The following is a 22,792-nucleotide window of genomic DNA, read 5'->3' as shown; positions in this document are numbered from 1 at the left end:
CTTTTTTTTTTTTTTTTCCTTACCTATGAAAAAAGAAATTGCTTGGAAACTCTCTGCTGAAACTGGAGGGTGATGAGCGTCTCGACATGAACTGCACGCTGCCCTTCAGTGATCAGGTAAGGTTTTCTGGGCACTGCCAGCCAGCATCTGGCTGGAGCCACACACAATCAGGAAATAAAGGGCTGTGTAGCTTGGCTGCTCTTTGGTGATACAGCTATGCTTATGTTCTGCCTTTGGACTTCTGCCCCTGCAGGTGGTGTTGGTGGGCACTGAGGAAGGGCTGTATGCACTGAATGTCTTGAAAAACTCCCTAACCCACGTCCCAGGCATTGGAGCCGTCTTCCAGATTTATATCATCAAGGACCTGGAGAAGCTACTCATGATAGCAGGTGTTAGGCCAAGGACATGGCGCTTTTTTTGTTTTTTTTTTTTTCAATTGTGCTTTAGGTGAAGGTTTATAGAGCACATTAGTTTCTCATTAAACAATTAGTACACATATTGTTTTGTGACATTGGTTGCCAACCCCATGACATGTCAACACCCTCCACTTCTTGACCTTGGGTTCCCTGTTACCAGCTTTCCTGTCCCGTCTTACCTTCTCGTCTTTGGCTCCGGGCTGGTGTGCCCATCTAGTCTAGTATATATGGTCGAGCCACGTGTATTCTTATTTATTTGGACATGGCGCTTTTTTCTTCATTCTTAAGGGAAATGATTTGAAACCACTTAACGCTTGTCAAACACAAAAAGACTGTCCTGGTCACATAAACGGCTCTTTCCTCTGTGTCCCTGTGAATACTTAAGCCTCAGCTGAAGGACTTTCTCTGTTCAGATTTGGATCTCTCTCAGGGTCCAGTTTAGTACAGTCTGATACCCCCAAGAACGTCCGCTGAGTAAAGAGTGGCCAGCCTCAAAGCCTCAGTGAAGTCAAACCCTTTGTCCTAATTGCGTTAGCACTAATGTGGGCCTTGACCTTCTGAGAGTGTGCCTGATCTGTTAACGCATGCTTTCTTTTATTGCTTTGAACTCTCATAGACCCTGTCTCTGAATTTGCTACTTGTTGACATTGGGCCACAGGTTTTTCCTCTTTCTCTTTTCACACACACACATAATTTCTTCAGTACCATTTCAGAGTGAGTTACAGATGTTATTACACCAGGTCCTTCATCGTATCACCCAAGCAGAGGAGCATTCTCCCATATAACCACGAATTCAGGAAATTTAATCCTTGCTATAATACTTACACACTGTCCATAGTCACATTTTACGTGTGGCCCCAATAATGTCCTTTATACATTCAGTCGTCATGTCTCTTTGGCCTCATTTAATCAGGAACAGTTCCTTGGCCATTCCTTGTCTTCCATGACATTGACATATTTGAAAAGTGCAGGTCTCTTGTTTTTGTCAAATGCTCCTAATTGTTTCCTAGAGTAGTCCGTCTTTACTTTGGTGGAGAGCGTATTTGAAAGTCCAGTTCACAGTTCACATTCCTTGATTTTATGTCCCAGGCTCTCTGACAGAAGGCCAAATGCTGTCATTTTAGATCTAAAACTTGGACCCAAAACATTAATCTGTGGAAAACTCATTCCATCAGAGTGGCATCTCGTGGCTTTCATTTGTGAAAATGCCATCTCACGCCTTTGCCTGATGGCTCCGCACTGATAGACGAAGCTGTTCCCTTTCCCTCCAGGGGAAGAACGGGCCCTGTGTCTCGTGGAGGTGAAGAAGGTGAAGCAGTCCCTGGCACAGTCTCACCTTCCTGCCCAGCCAGACATCTCACCCAACGTTTTCGAAGCCGTCAAGGGCTGCCACTTGTTTGCTGCTGGCAAGGTGAGCTTCTTTCTCCTCAGGGGCTCAGCGACAGAACCTTCTTGAAATTGGCACTGCTTCTCTTCCCACCGAGCTTGTGGTTTGACCGTGAAAATTTTACGTCCCCAAACTGGGTCCAATTTTTATCGCTTCCTTTGGGCACCTGAAATAATTTGTGTCGATATGAAATTTGCACAGGCTTTGAATCTAAAAGAAGTAAATGTCTGTGAGAAAAACAAGAATAAAATGAACAAAACTGAAAAAGTGACCCATAATTTTTAAAAAGTGTGTACATATGTATAACAGACACACATACTTATAATGTTAATGAAATTGGAATTAAACATTCACCGACCCCTGAGGCTACTGGAGTTCTGCTGGTTGAAAACCCTGCCTTTCACTCCTCAGAAGATTCCTCACTGGGCTTTTTTGTTCATTTAGTCACTCAATGAAGAATTACCGAGCACATTCTACGTGCTCCACCGAGCCTTCAGAGGGCCCTGTTCTGATGGGATGGAGGACTGTGGGGGAGAGATGTGACCCAGCCACAAGGGATCCTGGGGTGGGGACTCAGCCCACAGTTCTCTTTTTCTGGCTTGTTATGTGAGACTTGGGATGATATAACTGTGGTAAATGATGAGAAGGGGACACAATATAAAGTAAGGGAGTGCCTGGCCCAGGAAGGTGTTAATTTGGAAGGGATGTGAATCTTGAAGGGACTGATAAGTGGACATTTCCAGAGGGAACTGGGGATTTCAGATGGGGACCATGGAAGAGGAGAACTCTCTGCTCTTGAAGATCTCAACTTTTTTTTTTTTTTTTCCTGTTTAAAGAGAACATTTCCTGTTTTTCCTTTTTTCCCTTCATGCTCTTTGTTGTCTTCTCTTGTAGTAATTATGTTGCCTTTTTCATTCCTAACATTACTTGTGGAATAGCTCTTATTTGTTTTAATTTCATCAGAGGTATTCCGATTATATTCTTTACAAAGAAGCAGCTTTTGGCTTTACTGATTCTATTATAGCATTATTTTATTTGTCATTAATTTTTTATTTCTGCTTATTTTTCCTTCAGTTTGCTCTGGTTTTCCTCTATTATTCTATTATTCTTTTTCTGATTTTGAGTTTAGCTCATTAATTTTCAAGGTTTTTATCCTAATGTAAATATTTTAGACTATATATTTTCCTCTGACTACTATTTTAGTTGTACCCTGTAAATTTTGATAAGAAAACTTTTTATTATTCTACGTATTTTAAAATTTCTCTTACTTTCTTCTGTGAATGATGAGTTACTTATAAATGTGTTTTAGTTTCAAAAAAATAAACCATAAAACCAACTCCATTGTCATCAAATCGATTCTGACTCATAGCGACCCTATAGGACAGAGAACTGCCCCATAGGGTTTCCAAGGAGCGGCTGGTGGATTTGAACTGCCAACCTTTTGATTAGCAGCTGAGCTCTTAACCACTGTACCACAAAGGCTACTTTCAAAAAATAGTTTTCAAAAATTATAAACTATTTTAATTAAACTGTTCAAGTGTTCAAAGAACATAAGGTATATGTAAATTATAAAGCCTAATAATATGGTAAACGTCCCTGGATGTACTACCCAACCAAGAAATAGACCAGTAGCAAAAATTTGCATTTTCCTACGTATTTCTCTTCTCTCCCATCCCGTCTCCTCCATTCACCGCAACAACTACTGACCTTCGTTTCAGGACAGATTTGAGCAATATGCTTTTTCTCACCCTTGGTGACTGACAAGGATCTGACTGTAGGATGTGAAGTCAAGTGTTCAGGAAAAGAATTTTGATGTAGAACTCTGCATATACACAATACATAAGAGCTTTTCCCTTTGGACCAAAATTTTCTCTTAATTCTCACAGCGATTTCTACTGACTTTTTCTGAAGTGGTGGGGAGACAAACTTGTCTAAACAATCTCTAGCAGAAGGCACATACACACAAAATGTGCATGGTGTCAGGTGGGTCTTCTGAAGCTACCTCGGGATCTCTGTGAGAGACCCTTGCTCTAAAAATGGGGTTTTAAGCTGGGAGTGATTCTGCCCCTCAGGGGGTGTTCGGCAACATCTGGAGTTGTTTTTGGTTGTCACAACTAGGGAGTTGGTACTATGGGCATCTATTGGGTAGAGGCCAGGGATGCTGCGCAACGTACTCCAAGGCACATAACTGCCTCTTTTACAAAGAATTATCTGGCTCAGGAAGAGCTAGATAGTGCCCGGCTACCATTACTGAACATACTGATCAAAGATTCTGTAAAAGGAATCCTGATTAAAAGAGGGGAAATGTAGAACAGAATTTCAAATTTTCATGAAATTCAGACTTTCTGGAGCCATGGAGGGGTAGATAAAGCCCTGAAACTATTGACCTGAGAAAATGTTTAAGCTTTAAACTAAAAATATCCCCTGAAGTCTTCTTAAAACCAAACAGTAGCTTAGCCTGACTAGTAAAGAATGTCTGCCTTGAGCATTGTGCTCCTTTAGATCTATCTATATGGGATCAAACTGACAACAGCAACTTGAAAGATTAGATAGGAAACTTAGGCAGCAGTGAGTTTGTTAATGGGGGAGGAACAACTCGGAAAAGGAGGGTGAGAATGGTTGCACAACTCGAACAATGTAATCAGTATTACTGAACGGTACATGTAGGAACTCTTCAACTGGTGTATGCTCTGCTGTGTTTTTTCTCAACAACAACAAAAAATAAAATATAAAAAAAAGGATTATCCGCTCCAAAATGTGAATAGTGCTGCCGTTGAGAAACTCTGCTATAAATGGATGTTCTGTTCCTGGCTTTGCTATGAAGCTAATATGCACACTAGTGACCATTCTTTTACCTTTGTTTTTCTCCCCCTGGTTGCTTTTCAGATTGATAACGGGCTCTGCATTTGTGCAGCCATGCCCAGCAAAGTTGTGATTCTCCGCTACAACGAGAACCTCAGCAAGTACTGTATCCGGAAGGTAGGCCCTGGACCCTGCCCAGATGAGGATGGCCCAGGCTGTCCCACTCTTCCAGTGAGCAGTTGTGCAAAGCCTGCTGTCTCCTTGAGACAGCATGGGCCCAGGCCTTCCGCCCTGCAATTGGGAGAGTCAGATGGGGTGATATCCTTGAAGAGTAAGACCCTTCCTTCCTAGCCAAACCTGCAGAACCAGTAGAGGCTGAAGGTCCCACCTCACTGTTCTTTTCCAGTTTGTGAGCTGCCTTACTGTGTAGCCTAGGGAATCCAGCGTTTTGTTAAGGGAGGGGGCTGGTTAACTGAGAGGACACTTCCTTTGAGTGAGCAGAAAAAAGGAAAGACTTCTCTGCCAATTTCCTCACCAGTCCCCAGTGACGCTTATCAGAATCTCTCTCAAATCTTAGAGGTTTCTTTTAATAACCTTTTGGAGAAGCCAGTGCTTGCTGTTTTGACGTGTAATTAGGGAGCTGGCTCTCCTCAGGGCCGCGTGAGCTGTGGTGGTGACTGCGGTGCGCGAGGTGCTTGTTGGAGCATCAGATTGCCGCATTTCCAGAGAAGGCTGTTGTCTCCCCCGTCGTCAGCCTGGTGGCTTTTAGGTGTTTTCATGGAAAGTGAAATGAGGAATGACTGTATAAGGGTCATTACCTGTTAGATTAAACTATCTCATTCTGGGCAGGACATTGTTAGTTTAGTTTGAGTGCCTGCTGAGACCAGGGAGTGAGCTGGTGATTTTATAAACACTTTGGTCAACAATTCTGAAAAGTTGGGGTTGGTAATCCCCAATTTCAGGTAAGACAGTTGAGACTCAGAGATCCTAAGCTGCAAAGTTGCAACCAAAACTGAATTTTGATTTTCTTTACCATTTAACGATGTCATGCTGCCTAAAATTTCTTCCTATTTAGTAGTTGATCGATAGATATTCAGTGATGACGATGATAATACTGATTAGAGTTTGAACTGTTAAACTTGCAGGAAAATTCTGAGAAATTATTGCTTCTTTATAATTCCATTTTGAATAGCATGCCTGGATTTTTGAAGACATTGCAGTTAACCTAAAAACAGGTAGAAATAAACAGGGAGTAGATAGTTAAGATACATTGATGATGATGATGATGTCATAACTAATATGGGTTCAAACTAGAAATTTGCAAATTTAACAAAATTGCAAAATTTAACAAATTTGAAAAAAATAACAAAAAAGAAAAAACTGATTCTTCTAACCACCACTGTTGATAGTTGGTGTGCTCTCCCAGTCTTTTTTCTGTGATAAGAATGTTGTGTTTTTAAATTTGTCTTTGAATGTTACGTTGTCATTGAAATGGTGCTTCTGACCCTTTTGAGCTTTAACGTGACCTTATTTTCATAGTCTGGAGTGCATAGAAAAATAAGAAGAGATAGCAAATGGAGCATTAGTCATCAAGAGGGGCATGAAAGAGTTGAACAGACTTTGTGTGGTGGTGTGAATGTGTCTTATGGCTTGGTGAGATGCTTAGGTGGAAGCAGAATAGGCATGGAAACTTGGCTGTCCTGTGCTAACTTCCCTATCCTCTTCTGCCCTCTCATCTCTAGGAGATAGAGACCTCAGAGCCCTGTAGCTGTATCCACTTCACCAATTATAGCATCCTCATTGGCACCAATAAATTCTACGAAATTGACATGAAGCAGTACACGCTCGAGGGTAGGGCCTGCACCCTCCTCCCCACCCCACACATTGCCCAGGCCTTGCTGAGAAGTACAGATCATTCCTGAGGCCCCACTTCTCGCCTGCCTTTGCAGAATTCCTGGATAAGAATGACCATTCCTTGGCGCCTGCTGTGTTTGCCTCCTCTTCCAACAGCTTCCCGGTCTCCATCGTGCAGGTGAACAGCGCTGGGCAGCGGGAGGAGTACCTGCTCTGTTTCCACGGTGAGTGCAGCCACCGCCCATTGGCTGTGTGGGCTGTAGCCTCGGCCCAGCCTGGCCATCACTGTTCTGAGTGCTCAGGGACCCCTGGAAACCCAGACTGGGTCCATTCAAGGGTTGGGGGATGGTCCGTGGGTGTGTGGGGCAGGGCAGATCCTACTGGTGGTAAAGAGAATGTTGTTCCAGTACCACCAACTGCCTGGCGGGGGGGTGGGGGGGGGTCCCCTCTCCCCACCTGTGTGCTGGCCCAGTTCCAGGTGTATCACATTCTTTCCAAAGAGCAGGCAGCTCTTTCCTTCTCTGTCTCTGGCTGCTCTTTCTCTCTCCCTTTCCTTTCTCCTTTGTCATAGTTGCAGTTCCACTGTTATATAGTGCTAAGATCAGAAATACCAAATTATCTGGGAATCTAGGGTTTGTTTTTAATTTTTTAAAGAGGTATGCAATCCTATGTTTCAACAGTCAAACAACTTAAAAAGGCATACAATGAAAAACCTCACCCGTATGACCCTTTTCCTTTCTTTTCTCTTGGAGTTTCTCATCTTTCCTTTTTGCTTTTTTTCCCCTAATCTCTGGATCTCTGTCTCTCCCTCTTCCTCCTTGTCTCCCTACCCACCTCTCATCTCCCTGTCTCTTCCTCCTTTCTTTCCTCTTCCCCACTCTCTTTCACTGGAACCCTCTTTCTTTAATAATCCACTCGTCAGATGTGACTCAGCAAAGGTCTTCAGGTTTTAAGCATCCAGAGTCCTGTGGACTCTCTTTCTTCTTCCATTAAAGTGTGTGTCATCCATACCCTCTCCCTCTGCCTGTGCTTAATGCTCCTGGGCTCTTGGCTCCTTGCAGAATTTGGGGTGTTCGTGGATTCTTACGGAAGACGTAGCCGCACAGATGATCTCAAGTGGAGTCGCTTGCCTTTGGCCTTTGGTAAGTGGGGCAGAGTGTGTGGGGCTCCTCTTTTGCCTGCATCTGGTCCCCTGCAAAAGAATTGCAGGTAGAATTCTTTCTGGCCTAAATGTTGTGCTTTTGGGTTCCGTTAGGCACCAAGCAACATATCTAATAGTCACAGGAATAAATGTTCATAGCAGAGATTCTGAGGCTTGATGAAAAATTGCATGAGTCAAATTCAGGGAGGTCACTGGGCCACACCCCCAGCCTTGTGAAATATTTCTTAGGCTCTTGTGATGGGTCCATGGCCTGTGGATTTCTTTAAATCAACTTCAAAGGCTGCGTAATATCCCATGGCCTAGCTAATAAATACTTCTTAATTTAACCACTTCTAATTAGGTAAAACAGCTGGGTCATGTCCATTCTTTTTGGAAGTGTAAACAACGCTGTGATAAACATCCTTATTTATACTAATCTTTGTGCACATAACAGATAGCATCCCTTATGATAAGTCCCTAAAAGTGGAGCTACTGGGTCATAGAATAAACACAGACATACATACAAGTGTTTATCTACTGCTATATAACAAGCTATTCTGAACTAGTGACTTAAAACAATGACAGCATATTATGATTCTGTGGGTTGACTGGCCAGTTATGCTTCATATGGTGTCAGTGGGGGCACTGAGACAACTAGAAGGTTGTCCTCACAAACATGGCAGGCAAATGGGTACTGGCCATAAGTAGGAGCTCAGTTTGGGCTTTTGGCTGGGAAGCCTCAGTTCCTCTCCATCTGGGCTTCTTCCAAGAGTGCAGAAGCAAGAGCTGGCAGGCCTTTTCACTTCCACCACATTTTGCTGGTTACACCAGACCACAAGGTCTTCCTAGATTCAAGGCAAGGAGATTACACAAGGGCCTGAGTACTGGAAGTCCAATACCAAAGTAATAGTTTCCACAAGGAATAGTAGTTATAATCCCCTTTTCCTCCAAGGCAGGAAACAGCTCATGTCATGTCCTTTCTAATTGCAGTTACACAGTGATTTAGTGAGATGTTATTAAGAAGATCGGAAATACCTAATTTTCTATGAACCCAGACTCTTTGTAATTTAGCTTTTTGAAGAGGAACACAAACATACGGTTCAACGATCAAACAATGTAAAAAGATAATGCAGTGAAAAGTCTCACCCACATTACCATTCTCCCCCAAAGGAAACAACTTTTAGGATTTTCTTATCTTTCCAGTGCTTTATGCAAATTCAAGCACATAAAAATATATATTCTTATCCCCCGTCTTTTTTTTACCAGTAGGGTAGCACGCTTTACACCATATTCTGTACCTTACTTCGTGCACTGAATAACATACCACATGAGTACATAGAGAGCTTCCTCACGCAGTTTACAGCTGTGCAGAATGCCAGAGATGTACTATAGTTTATTTAACTGATCCCCTACTAACGGACACTTGAGTTGTTTCCCATCTTCTGTTACAATAAACAACATGGCCGTGGATAACCTTATATGTAACATCATTATGCTGGCATATAGGTGTATTTATAAATTCTTTTATGTGGGATTGCTGGGTCAAAGGACGCGTTACAATCAGGTTTAAATTTCTCTCTTTTAATCTTTCTTTGCCCCACACTCTTCCTCTGTGGTGGCCATGTAGCTTACAGAGAACCTTATCTGTTTGTGACCCACTTCAACTCGCTCGAAGTAATTGAGATCCAGGCACGTTCCTCTCTGGGGTAAGCCTGGCCTTTCTGTGGTTTGAAAACTTCACCTGAGTGGGGTAGGGTGTTAGGGTGTGTGTTTCTTCTTAACCTCTCATGAATATAACCTGCAGTCTAAACTCTCCTTTGGGATTCCCTAGGACCCCTGCCCGAGCGTATTTGGAAATCCCGAATCCACGCTACCTGGGCCCTGCAATTTCATCGGGAGCAATTTACCTGGCTTCCTCATACCAGGATAAATTAAGGGTCATTTGCTGCAAAGGAAACCTTGTGAAGGAGTCCGGCACTGACCACCACCGGGTCCCCTCCACCTCCCGCAGGTACCGTACCTCTCACCTTCCTCATTACAGGGCCCAAAGAGCTTTTCTGCACAGCAGAGGGAATCTTGCTAAACTGATTGAAGGCTTCTCAGTCTTCCCTTTGTCCTCAAGCGAGCCACTTATTTCTTTGAGGTCTTCAGCGTTTGAATGACACAATCCTTTGTAAGCATCAGAAGGATTTTAAAATGGCTCCTTGTAAAAATAGGAAGAGAATCATCGGGTCTGTCTCTGGTGAGTGTTTTCAGGGTCTCTGTTTGAATGGTACAAAAATGATGCATTCATTGCTGTAGCAGATATTTTGCCATGCTAGTTGTTGAGCTTGCTGCAGAGGACAGAGTGGTGAATAGCTCCTCCCTGATCACAGTTGCAGCCCAGTGGGACTAGACAGCAATCAGGTAAATTACAGCCCAACACAGAAGGATGAGGCTCTGGTAGGGTCGTTTAAAGTATTGTGGGAGCTCAGAGGAGGGCCCCTGGCCTAGGCTTGGTGGCCAGGAGGAATTCCTGGAAGAAATGAGGTGGGAGTTTGGATATGAGGAGTGTTCAGGCAGGTGGGAAAGGCGTGAGTGGAGGTCCAGAGTGTGAGACAAGGAGAGTGGCTGAGGATTCCAAGACTGACTGGTGGGTTCCATGGAATGTCGAGACCTCTTAAACATGATTGGACTTATCTTTTTTAGAAAATTGTACTTTCTATATCTTTGAATCTGTAATCCAATCACTTGGTACAAAATTCAGTAGGTACAAAAGAATGTATAGTACAGAGTCTCTCCCTGCCCTCTCATGCCCACCACCTCCTGCCACCCAGCTTCCTACGTAGAAAGGAAATAGTCCTTTACGTTTTGTGTTTCCTTCTGGAGATCTCTTATGCATGTACAAGAAAGTGTGTGTGTGTGTGTACTCTTCCCTTTCTTTTGTATTATAACAGTTGTATTGAGATGTAATTCACAAACCATAGAGTTCACTCATTTAAAGTATACAGCTCAGTATTTTTCAGTAAGTTCACAGAGTTGAGCAACCATCACCACAATCTAATTTTTGAGTGTTTTTGGCCTCCTAAAACAAAACCCCGTGCCCATTAGTGGTCATTTGCCACTTCCTTTCATTTTAGCCTGCAGGACTCCGTTGAGTGTTTCTTATAGGGAAGGTCTGATAGTTTTTGTTCATCATGCAATGTCCTCATTTTTCCTTCATTTTAAAGGATAGGTTTGCTGGATATAGAATTCCTGGTTGACATCCTTTTCTTTCAGCACTTTGAATTCATTCCACTACCTTATGGAGTCCATGGTTTCTGATGAACAGTCATCACATATTAGTCTTATTGAATAAGAACCTTTTTATGTGATGAATTGTTTTTCTTTTGTTCCTGTCTCTATCTATGGCTTTTGACAGTTTAACTGTGATGTGTCTAGGTGTGGATCTCTTTGAGTATATCCTATTTAGAGTTCCAGACACAATGCTTGGGGCTGGAGATATAAGAAGACACTGTTCTTGTTCTCAAGGGCCTTGCAATTTGGTAGAGGAACCATCTCTAATATTATAGGATATTTAGGTCTCGGCAAATGCAGTCATCAGTTTAATATTCTGAGACTATATCCTAATGAGTAGTCTCTCTTCCTTTTGTTGATGCTTAAGAAATGTTTGATCAGTATGGTTTTAATCCCAGGAACTTGCTGAAAAACCAAAAGTGTCAAGTAACCAGGCACTCCTAACTCTTTTGGCTTAACCCTGCTTCAAGAGTGACTGCTCAAAGGGCTATAGTCCTCCCCTGAAAACGTCTAGATTTTTTTAAGGATTTGCCAAGACTTGGCAAAAGCAGCATTCAATTAAAAAAAAAAAAAAAAAGTAACATAATTAGGTTTTTCTTTCATTGCCTCACAAGTTAGATGGCCCGGCACCTTCCTTTTGGGACTATATAGTCTGTCTGTAAAAAAAAAAAAGGAGTTACTTATTCTGTGGTTCACAATGGTTCCGGTACTTGTGAACCCAAGGGGCAGAAAAATGCCTTTGCTTTCCCGCTGTTGCCAAGCATATCTGGAAAATCAGCATTTGGGTTGTTTCTTGGCTTATAAAAGGGTCTTTTGCTGCTGATTGCCTTGGGCAGGTCAGAATATAGAAAGCCAGCTTGGTGAGGTGTCATTTACCACAGGCCTGATTGCCTTCGTCTGTTTAGTAGAGCAGGAAATGTAACTCTTTGCAAGAAATATAAAATTGACATGGTAGATCATTGGTCATTAATGGATATGGAGATGGAAGACTGCCGATTTGGCTTAGAATGTAGGCATTAATCTAATTCAGTCTCTTTAATCTAAGCTGATGTCCTGAATGGCCTTCCCTGAGCCATCCTTCTTCCCCTGGGCAGTGAGCACCCTCCCGTTGCTTTATGACAAGCCCCAATGTCACATTTTATAATTTCTCTTCTGCTGCAAATAGGCTGAATGCAGTTCTCCTACTTGGAATTAATTTTTTTATTTGTCTTTCAGATCTCTAGGCCATATGGCTAGAGGTACATATAAACCTTGATTTCAAGATGTTGGGATAGAAGTATCTCAAATTTTATTGCCGTGCAGACAACATGGGGGGCTCTGAGTTTCTGAGCATTTGTTATCTGAATCTCAGAGTTGTGTGGGGAAGCTGATATGAAAATATTCACAAATGAGCTAGCTACTTACGAAATTATCTCCGTTCACCCATCTCTCTGCTTCCCTGTAGAACAGGGATTGGCAAACTTTCTGTAAAGGGTGAGACAGTAAATAATCCAGGCTTTGTAAATCATATGGTCTTTGTTGTGGTATGAAAGCAGCCGTTGATAAGTGTGTAACGGATGGGAATGGCTGTGTTCCAATAAAACTTTATTTACAAAAACAAGCATCAGTCTGGATTTGGCCCCCAAGTTTGCACTAGAGCCTGCCACTCACACCCACCCCCGTAGGTCAGTGTCTTCCTTTAGTCAGTTGCTTCCCAGTTATGGGTAGCAACATAAGAGGTGCTGGCAAAATTAGACCAATAATTGAAGAAAAAATCAACAGGTTCAAGAAACGATAGCCTCTTCCAAAGAGAGGGATTTATATATCAAGGATTATGATAGGCCTCTGGGAAAAATCAATGAAACTCTCAAATATTTTTGAAGAAATGACCTTCTTTATGATCTTGCTGCACAGCCGTCCAACATTGGCATAAATGATATAGCATATTATCATACAATTTTGTTGGAAAAATTTGATTTATACTTGGTTCATTCTTAGAATCAGCATGTAACTCCAATTGTAATTTAGATTTTTAAATTAAATGGGACAAAATTAATTTATTTTCCTGATTTTTAGTTTTACTTTCCAAGATAAATACCCAAACACTCAAAATATGTTTCCAAGTAATATTCACTATGAAAGTTTGTCCCCGTTTTAGGTAGGTTGCCTTTTCCTAACACCATTTCCACTCAGAAAACAAGGACCCCAGCACTTTTTCTGCTGATCTGGGGTAGGAAGAAATTGACTGGAAGACCACACTTCAGTCTCTGTATCTCTGGATCCCTGCTTCTTCAGAGAGGTGGATGGAGCCAAGTCTGCCAAAAACTTCACATGAAATATCCAGACCAGGACTTAGAGGAGGGTGATGACTTGCTAGTGCAGAAAGGTGCTAGCATTTTCAACTGGTTTGGTTATTAACCATCGACCTTTGGAGCCAGGGACATTTTTTGAGCATGGTATACAGTTTTTATCTGCCCTGTTCAGGTTCCAAGTTATATCAGTCCTAATTGCTACACCTTTCAGTCATCTTTTTGCTTTGATTGAGAATTACCAACTATCTGATCATTCCATCAAAACTGGGTACAACAAAGACTCTTGGAAAGCCACCTGGAGAGACAGGTGAGCTGACAGCAGGCCCAGGAGAGGATAGATGTGACAGCTGACAACTCTGAGTACAAACTTTCTCAAAACTGCTCCCTCGCAACAAGGGCCTTTGTGGGTCACTGGTTGCTGGATTTTAGCAGACTGACCATATTTTTATGCAAATAATGTGTGCCTTCTTCATTTGTTTGCCAGCTGCGCCCTCCCCCTGCTAGTTTTTTTTTTACGTTGCTGTGAAGAAAACTTTGCAAAGCACACTTGTGAGGATATTGGGGGGGGGCGGAGGGGGCGGAGGTGGGTGTCTGGCTGGCAAATAAACCATGGAAGGCATGTTATTTGCATAAAAAGTAACCCCTGGATAGAGCAAACGGTTAAGCACTCCACGACTAGCCAGAAGGTTGGTGGTTTGAACCCAACCAGATATGCCTCGGAAGACAGGCCTGGCCATCTGCTTCTGAAAGGCCATAGCCTTGAAAACCCTATGGAGCAGTTCTACTCTGCACACATGGGGTCACCATGAGTCAGAGTAGACGCGATGGCAACTAAAAAAACCACCACAACAAAACCCCTACACGAGACTTCCTTGTGTGCCTTCTAGTTCTGGAAAATACTAGGTCAGTAGGATAGAACATGGGGTTGTAGATTCAAACTGACCTGTATTAGGATCTGAGCTTTGCCTCTCACTAGATGGGGCGAGTCACCTGAGCCCTATTGTCTCCCTTTTCTTGTCTGCCCAAGGAGGGCCATGTAACTCTAGAGCTGTTAGGAGGATTTAAGGAGATAATCCATGTAAAGAGCTTAACACAGGTGCAGCACTACTCACAACAGCTACAAGGTCGAAACAACCCAAGTGTCCATCAACAGATGAATGGATAAACAAAAGGTGTCATATCCATACAATGGAGTATTAATCATAAAGAGAAATGGAGTTCAGATACATGTTACGAAATGATGAACCTTGAAAACAGGATGCCAAATGAAATGTCAGACACAAAAGGAGAAATATTACATGATTCCATTTATGTGAAATAATCTAGAATAGGCAAATCCATTAAGACAAGAGAAGATTAGTGGTTTCCAGGGGCTGGGAAGGGGGCAGACGGGGAGTAAGAAAAACAGAAAAGGAGTTTAGCAACTGGCCTGGCACACAGTAGGTGCACAGTAAATAAAAGTCTGCAGGAAGCTTGATTTTCTTTTGTTGTCATCTTTGCTTTCTTCCTTGTCCTCACTACCAAACAAACAGACTGAAGAATTCCAGGTCTTTCTAATACTCATTGATGATGGAGATGGGAGTAGTTGCTTAGAGAAGGAAAGTGCCCCTGTGGGGGTTCGACTCCTCAGCTACCCACCTCTCTCTCGTTGCCACAGCCCCAACAAGCGAGGCCCACCGACATACAACGAGCACATCACCAAGCGCGTGGCCTCTAGCCCGGCGCCCCCCGAAGGCCCCAGCCACCCCCGAGAGCCGAGCACACCCCACCGCTACCGGGAGGGGCGGACAGAGCTGCGCAGGGACAAGTCCCCGGGCCGACCCCTGGAACGAGAGAAATCTCCGGGCCGGGTGCTCAGCACACGGAGGGAGCGGTCCCCCGGGAGGCTATTTGAAGACAGCAGCAGGGGCCGGCTGCCCGTGGGGGCTGTGAGAACCCCGCTGTCCCAGGTCAATAAGGTGAGTTGGCATCCTGAGGCCTGTGTGGCTGTCACAGAGGCTAAAGGGGTGACTTGGGGAGCTGAGGCCCCCCTCAAGGCCACAGTTGTAAAAAAGCGACTCTAGTATTGTCATTCAGATTTTGTGAGATTTGTAATGAGTTTAGGATAAAATGTACTTTATTTAAGAATAGGCTTCCTAAGCAAATAGATAATGTGTATGAGACTGAAAAGGGGAATATATACCTCAAAATGTAATAGTTCCCTTCCACTGTCAACCAGTTTCTAGAGATTTTTATGCATATTGAGCGAATAGGTAAGCATATTCTTCCTGTCTGAACACAAATGACAGCACACTGTACAAACTGTTCTGTAATTTACCTTTTTCAGGCACATACACATATAGGATTTTTCTGGAAGGCTACACAGAACCTGCTGACAGTGGTTGCCTTCTAGAACTCTTAAGTTTTTGAAATTTGAAAATTACATGCTGGTATTTTTTTTTTATTATCTACACGTAACTGTTAAGTTAGTAATTGAGGAGATGGTGGATGTGTGGAAGACGGGGCTACGTGAACAAGCAGGGGGCCCAGGTGCCTCCTTGGCAGGCCGGCTGATTCAGGAGCCCACTCTGGACAGCAGAGCCACCTTCTGCAATCTGGTTTTCTGGATCACATTCTCCTTCTCATGGCGTCTACAGTTCATTGTCGGCACCTCTGCCAGGAAAGAGAGGAGGAAAAGCCATCCACGTGTCCTATCCCCTCGGATTTACTGATAAAAGTGTGTGTGTGTGTGTGTGAGAGAGAGAGAGAGAGAGAGAGAGGGAAGAAATACATAACACAAATTAAGTGTGGGGATTTTTCCCTGAAGTTCACCACCTGGCTGATTCCAAGCTCTGTGTGCGGGTTGGCGGGCTGAGGCGGCACCATCCTGCAGAGCACTGCCCAGCTGGGAGGGACAGCTGAGCTGCTGCAGACTTCCTGTTCTGATTGTGCGAAGTGAAGGCAGCCATTTCTGGCTGTCAATGACTGAAACTTATCTTCCTTATTTTGCTCCTAGGTCTGGGACCAGTCTTCAGTATAAATTCCAGCCAGAAAAACCAACTCCTCATGTCAGTCTGCAGGAAAATACCAAACTATGGAACTCTGCTGAAGGTGACCCCAGGGCCCACATGTTCAGCCACTCGTGGCACAGCTGGGCTCAGACCTCCTCAGCATGGACACCCCTGTCTCCAGGAGGTGCAGATGGCGGAGGCACTCCGGAGCCATCACATCTCGATGTCTACTCCGGACACCTTCCTGCAGTCATCCTCTTTGCACTTTGTTACTCTTTCAAAGCATTCATAAAACTTTTGTACCTAGCTCTAGCCTGTACAATACAGATTCATCCAAGGAAACCAACCTGGACGCTAACTACAACGTGGTTAGAATCCTAACTAATAGCTACTTTAAGATCCTATGGTTGGTTTTTCTTTTTTTTCTCTCTTGGTTTCTTTTTTTTTTTTTAAGACAACAGAATTCTGAATAGATTTGAATAGTAATGTGTTTCCTGTTGCAGTCCTTTTTAGCTAGACCAGACCATTGGGTCTTTGCTACTGAAACTATCGTAGAAGAGCCCCCGTCGGTTTGTTGACCGCCTGCCCACGCTCCCATAGATCCATTCTTGTTTGAGTCCATCCTTACAGATGGCCCTGTTTCACCCAGGGTGACATTGTAGCCAAATGTTTACTGTTTTCATTGCCTTTTATGGCCTTGACGACTTCCCCCTCCCACCAGCTGAGAATGTACGGAGGTCATCAGGCCTCAGCTCGGAGGCAGTGACTTGGCGCCAAGGGACCTCACTGAGCTTTCCTCCCCAGCCCCTCAGCGTCATCTCCCAGCCTGCTGTCCCCACTTGCCATGTAGCTTTGGCCAGGAAAGCATGCACTAGACTTGCTCTGCGCCCAGCATTAATGGGTCTCTGGCCAGGGAGGGGGCTGGGAGTCCCCACTTCCTGTCCGTGATGGTGTGTTGTTCCCCGGTCTGGGATGGGCGAGAGACCCTGCCCAGGAGTCCTGCATGGCAGTTCACTGCATGTGCTGCCCCACTGACCTGGCTGACCACCTTGGGTTGCTCTGCCAATGTATCAACACCATACCATAGCTCCCACTGAATTAAGACTCTGCCGACTTGCCAAATTACTGGCCACCACAAGCTGCAGTCTGTAGCACTGAACAAACAAAAAAAACGCTCAAGCCTTACGACCAGAGAAGGATTTCAGCAAACCACCACCTCAAACTCAGTATCCCCTCCAACTTCCACGCTTGCCTGCCGACTCCCTCGAGGATGACTCTGTTCACACAAACTCCAGCACGGTTCTACCCCCACGAAACTGTGACTTCCCAAGTGAGCCTTTTCCTAGGGCTAGAGCTAAGACCAGGAAGCGTGAGAAAGAAGCCGCAGCTCAACTCTTCCAACTCTGCAGAGGTTGGGAAGTCCTCCTTAGGTGCAGTGCGGCTCACAAGATTCTCTCTGCCCTCTACTAGAGTGCAGAATTCCTGGCAACTGGTATAGAACCAACCTAGAGGTTTTGCAGTTGGCAAGCTAACTAGCGGCCTTATTTTTGCCTTTAATCTCCCACAAGGCATCTTTTGCTTTGGATTCTCCATGACTCTTAGGCACGCCTCGAACAACCAAGGCACGTCCTAGGTGGGCTGAAAGGTAGACCTGTTTCCACCACAGCAAGTGAACACGACCATGTTTCCAACCCGCGTGTCCACAGTGTAGATCACTTTCCAGATTGCAGCCTGGCCCAAATCCTGGCTCCTTCCTGCTCGTCTCTTAACCTAAGTGCTTTTCTTGTTGGAATCTCCCATGAACCTCCATGTTGTAGCACCTTGGTGTGTGTCATGCTGTTGTGTTTTATGTGTTGCTTGGAGTCTTTGGGGTCATACCCCGTCCCCTCCCTCCCCCAGGGCAGATTTGACTGAATGTTTGCTGAAGTTTTTGTCTCTTGGTCCACAAGTATTTGGAAAGGTCACTGAAAATTGGTCTTTCAGTCTTGGCATTTCATTTAGGATCTCCATGAGAAATGGGTTTCTTAAGCTCTGAAAGTGTATATTGTGTGTCTCATTTGTGAAACGCTTCCTGCTATAGAACTAGCTCAAAAGACTGTACATATTTACAAGAAACTTTATATTCGTAAAAAAAAAAAAAAGGAAATTGAATTGGTTTCTACTTTTTTATTGTAAAAGGTGCATTTTTCAACACTTACTTTTGGTTTCAGTGGTGGTAAGCTGTGGACAGCCATCTTCACTGGAGGGTGGGGAGCTCTGTGTGACCACCAAGATCCCAGCAGGAAATATTGTAACACGAAACTGCAGTCAAAAGCGTATTAGCATAACTAAGATTTTAGGTCTCCAAAGTACAGGCTTTTTCTTCATTACCTTTTTTTATTCAGAGCAAAGAAGAGAATACAAGGAATAGTTCAAGATCCACCTTGAGAGGAATGAACTTTGTTGTTGAACAATAGCGAAATAAAGCAACAAACTAAAATGCTTGCTTTCGTGGCAAAGACCTCTTCTTTTCTTGAGACCATAAAACACCTGACTATTCCACGTGGCAGCACAGGCTTCCTCTTGTGGCAGGGGACCTTGTGTACTTTGTGGGGAGCCTCTTCCTCTGAGGTAGGGTCTGGGGAGCCACACAGTGGTGAGAGTATGCTGCTATTCTAGACTCCAAAGATTGGCAACGTTTTCTTCCAAAAGGGTGGCATTATCCATTTGGCCATTACTTCCAATGAACCATGAATTGGCTATTAGGGTCATTTTATAGGACAGAACTAGAAAGCCCCTTGAGCAGTTAAATACAGTGCAGCTAGCCAGGTTCCTGTTGTTTTTAGCCTGTTTTTTTTTTTTCCAGTGAGGTTAAATGACCACAGACAAAGTTTGACCCGTAGCGTTGTATCTGACGTTGTGATGCGAACAGCAGTAGCAATTCTGTCCATCTTCTGAAATTTACTGTTGGGCCTAATAATCTGCCAGAAGGTCACAACAAACAATGAAACCATGCAGGAGATGAACAAGTAAAATGTTGGAACCTTTCTCCCCTCATAAACTTGGAAAAACGCCCATTACCATTCAGTACTGTCCTGAGGACTCTTGGCAGTCACAGAGCACTTGAAAAACACAAGTAAATGTGTTTTGCTTCCAAAAGGAATGTGTCAGGAAAGGTCCTTCGGTCCCTAAGGAACGGCCTCAAAGAAACAACAAATTACCCTGCCCCTGCATAAAACGAGGCCCATCTTTTCACACTGCTGCTCCTGTTTCTTAAGCACAAAATTAGATGTGCTATTTTCTGGGCTTAAACAATTTTCATGAGACTAAAGACATCGGTTACATAGCAAATTTCATCACCATGAAACTGTAGGATTTGGAGGCTTCGGCCCAAAAGAGATAATTTGCTTAATAGGACTGAACAGCTGGTTTGTCTTCAGAATCAGGCCTGTTGAACGGGATGTGCTCTAGAAAATGTTTCAAGCAGATTTAAATCTACCGGCTGGGACCAGATGAGCTTTCACTTTCCCATCACAGCAGTTAAATTGGCCTGTTCCAGTGGTTCGAAATTGGGGTGATTTTGCCTCCCGCTACCCCCGCAGAACATTTGGCAGTGTCTGGAGGCATGTTTGGTCGTCACAACCGGGAGGTTTCTACGGGCATCTAGTGGGTAGAGGCCAGGGATGCTGCTAAATATCCTACAATGCACAGGACAGCGCCTCACAACTAAGAATTATCTGGCCCGAAGTGTCAGTAGTGCCAAGGCGGAGAACCCTTGGTCTGTTCTAGTCAGATTTCTTAGCAGTTTAAATATTGCTCACAGTGCTTAAAGCCTGGGGATTGCAGCACTAGGCACATGCAAAATATATTACCTGCCTAATGCTCAGTGGTTAAGAGCTACGGTGAACTACAGCTGCTAGCCAAAAGGTCTGCAGTTTGAACTGTGGTTAAGTGCTCAGCTGCTAACTGAAAGGACGGAGGTTTGAACCCACCAGCAGCTCCAAAGGAGAAAGATGTGGCAGTCTGCTTCCAGCCTTGGAAACCTTACAGGGCAGTTCAATTTTGTCCTATAGGGTCACTATGAGTCAGAATCAACCAAATAGCAATGGGTCTGTGGTTTTTTTTTCCCCCATGATTATGGGGTTTATTAGAGAAGTAACAGTTAAAATTCAGGTTCAGGAACGCTCAGGCTATAGTTCCATCAGGGCAGCCTCTTCCCAGCCATGCTTGCAGACACGCCTCTCCCTGGCCCTTGGCCTCTGCCCAGAGGCACGTGGCTTTCTCTCTCCGTGGTCTGGGAAGCCCACCACACCGTCTCCTGCTGCTGGGTCTCTGATGTCACTTCTTGTTACCTTCGGTGTTACAGCTGTCTCCTGGTTCCAGGAGCTCTTGGTGCAGGGATCCCCAGTCCAAAGGACACGCTCTCCACTCCTGGCTGTTGTTCCTTGGCAGTGGTGGTATCCTCTCTCACTCTCACCTCTGGGGTGGCTAATTTCAAGCCCAGCGGGATGGCAAAACTGACCAGTCCTTTTGATGGGCCACAATTACCCTATCTGCGCGGTCCTGCCCAATCACTTGGGTGGAAGTTAGAAGACCATGGCAACAAACGCCACACAAGAGATCAATCGTACAGCTCTGTCCCTTAGTCCTCATCTCACTGCCAGCTGCCTGTTTGCCTGCTTGTCTGCCACCAGCCCAGGTACTCACTGGGACAGCGGCTGGGTCCTCATCAAACATACTGTCCCAGTGCTTGGCTATAGCTCCGTCCTGAAAGTCTGGCTAATAGAGAAAGGGAAGCTCATCAGCACCTCAGCAAATGTAGCTTGTTTGAGGGGCTAGATCTTGTGAATGGTAGGATCCTTGGGTGGGAGCAGAGGGATGAGAGCCTTTGGGAGATGGCGAGGGTGGGTGTTCACTATTGGCCAATGAGGCTGATTGGAGCGGTGGCTGGTTAAAGGGAGCTCAAGTTAGGGTATTGTCTCTTATATCCAGTGTGACCTTGGGCCAGTGGACTAACCTCTGAGCTGTGAAATGGGGAGAGTAACAGTACCTACCCTTTAAAAGACTGTTCTGTGGACTGAGACCTTGTCTGTAAAGTTCATGGCATGGCCCAGTAGGCGCTCAGTAAGTGGTGGCCAGCATTCCCATTAGCAGAGCAAGTGAAGCTCCAGCCTGCTTTGTGGGCTGGGTAGCCTTTAGAATTTCCAACACCCCTGTACCCCCAGCCTGTGGAGGTCTCTTTTCTTCCCAGAGTACGTGTTCTCTGCAGACTAGAGCAGCCTGGGAGGGCAGAAATATGACTGGTGGAGGGGAACAGGCCCCCACATTTGTGTACTGGCTTCAGCCTTTCCATGAACGTTTTTTGGTGGAGCCCACAGCAGTGCAGTGAGCTCTGCCTTTCCAGGACTGCTGAGTGGTGACACTGAGGCCCCAGAGGAGAGAGGCCTGGCCCAGTGACCAAGCCCCAGGGGCTGGCAGTGTGGCTGCCCCTCCAGCCCAAAGAAATGCTCCTCTTGACCCTCCCCACCCCCTACTCTCTGCCCTCTCTCCACCCCTGTAGGCAGCTCCTCCAATAGGAGTTCTAGCAAGGGTTCCTAGTGGTGTCCCCCAACTACCCTTTCTCCCTCCCCATTCTTCCTCAACTCTATTTTCTTTTACCCATCCCAGGGACTAGCTCTCAATTCCCAGCCTGATCGGGCAGTGTGGCCAGCAGCCCCCTCAGGCAGCCTGGAGCCCACAAGTGATGTCAGCTCTGAGACCTCTACTCTGCTCATTTCTGAGCACCAGACTTGTTCCTCAGGGCAGGGACAGGCTTATCAGTGTGGCTGAGTCATATGGCACTAGTGACCAATGGGACTATAGGCCAGTCTCCCTGCGGTGGGGACAGGTTGGATGGATATCCGTTTCTGGGATTTGCTTGCAGATCCTCACCAAAGCTCCCTATTCTGGGGCCACAGGCCATCATCTTAAACTACCTTCTGGGTCTTCCTTTTGGGACTGGTGATGGTGGACCTGGAGCTACTGGACCAGCTGCTGGACCACTAAGTGCGGCAGCCCCTCCAGCAGCCAGGTCTTTGGAGAGGAGCTGGCACAGCACCCACAGCTCAGCAGAGTGCAGCATCAGCCCATGGTGGCCGGGGGGCTGGGGCACTGCCGCCTCTGTAAGAGTGTCAGGCCCTGGAGGGAAGGAAGCCTAGGCCCCATGGAGACAGGGAGGCCAGGTCTCTATAGAGCATATTACATAAACCAAAACCCAAACCCACTGCCACTGAGTCGATTCCAACTCATAGCGACCCTATAGGACAGAGTAGAACTGCCCCATAGGGTTTCCAAGGCTGTAAATCTTTCCAGGAGCAGACTGCCAGATCTTTCTCCTGTGGAGTGGCTGGTGGGTTCAAACCACTGCCCTTTCAGTTAGCAGCCAAGCGCTTTAACCACTGCATTACCGAGGCTCCCACAGAGCACGTGACATGGCTGGGATTAATTCAGAGTGTGCCACGTGTGTGTGTGAGTGATGATATCTGCCCTCCACTGTTGCAAACTCATGAGGGCCCAATCTGTCTCATTTGTCCATCCCCAAAGTCTAAAACGAAGGTTGGAACATAGTAGGTGCTCAGTAAACATCTGTTAACCAATTAAATAAGATAGCAAGGGGT

General features: G+C 45.1%; 1 protein-coding gene across 6 annotated transcripts in view; it reads left to right on the top strand.

Moving 5' to 3' along the window:
- The window catches only part of CIT (citron rho-interacting serine/threonine kinase), a 174,344-nt gene extending 155,646 nt beyond the window's left edge, over positions 1–18,698 (top strand). For 3 of the 6 annotated variants that reach the window (XM_010598934.3, XM_010598933.3, XM_010598931.3), the window contains 11 exons: positions 36–116; positions 254–389; positions 1,688–1,827; positions 4,690–4,782; positions 6,348–6,456; positions 6,555–6,683; positions 7,521–7,601; positions 9,228–9,306; positions 9,432–9,611; positions 14,825–15,125; positions 16,163–18,696. In XM_010598934.3, coding sequence (XP_010597236.1) covers positions 36–116; positions 254–389; positions 1,688–1,827; positions 4,690–4,782; positions 6,348–6,456; positions 6,555–6,683; positions 7,521–7,601; positions 9,228–9,306; positions 9,432–9,611; positions 14,825–15,125; positions 16,163–16,186 — 1,353 coding nt within the window. In that variant the 3' untranslated portion in view covers positions 16,187–18,696. Of the gene's footprint in view, positions 1–35; positions 117–253; positions 390–1,687; positions 1,828–4,689; positions 4,783–6,347; positions 6,457–6,554; positions 6,684–7,520; positions 7,602–9,227; positions 9,307–9,431; positions 9,612–14,824; positions 15,126–16,162 lie in introns of all 6 variants that reach the window. The other 3 variants (XM_010598935.3, XM_023559453.2, XM_010598936.3) reach the window with 2 other exon arrangements.
- The last annotated feature ends 4,094 nt before the right edge of the window (positions 18,699–22,792 follow it).

Source organism: Loxodonta africana, chromosome 19 (assembly GCF_030014295.1).
Source record: "Loxodonta africana isolate mLoxAfr1 chromosome 19, mLoxAfr1.hap2, whole genome shotgun sequence".
Taxonomy (NCBI): Eukaryota; Metazoa; Chordata; class Mammalia; order Proboscidea; family Elephantidae; genus Loxodonta; species Loxodonta africana.
Note: the sequence above shows the minus strand (reverse complement) of the source record. Positions and strands in the feature narration are given on the sequence as shown.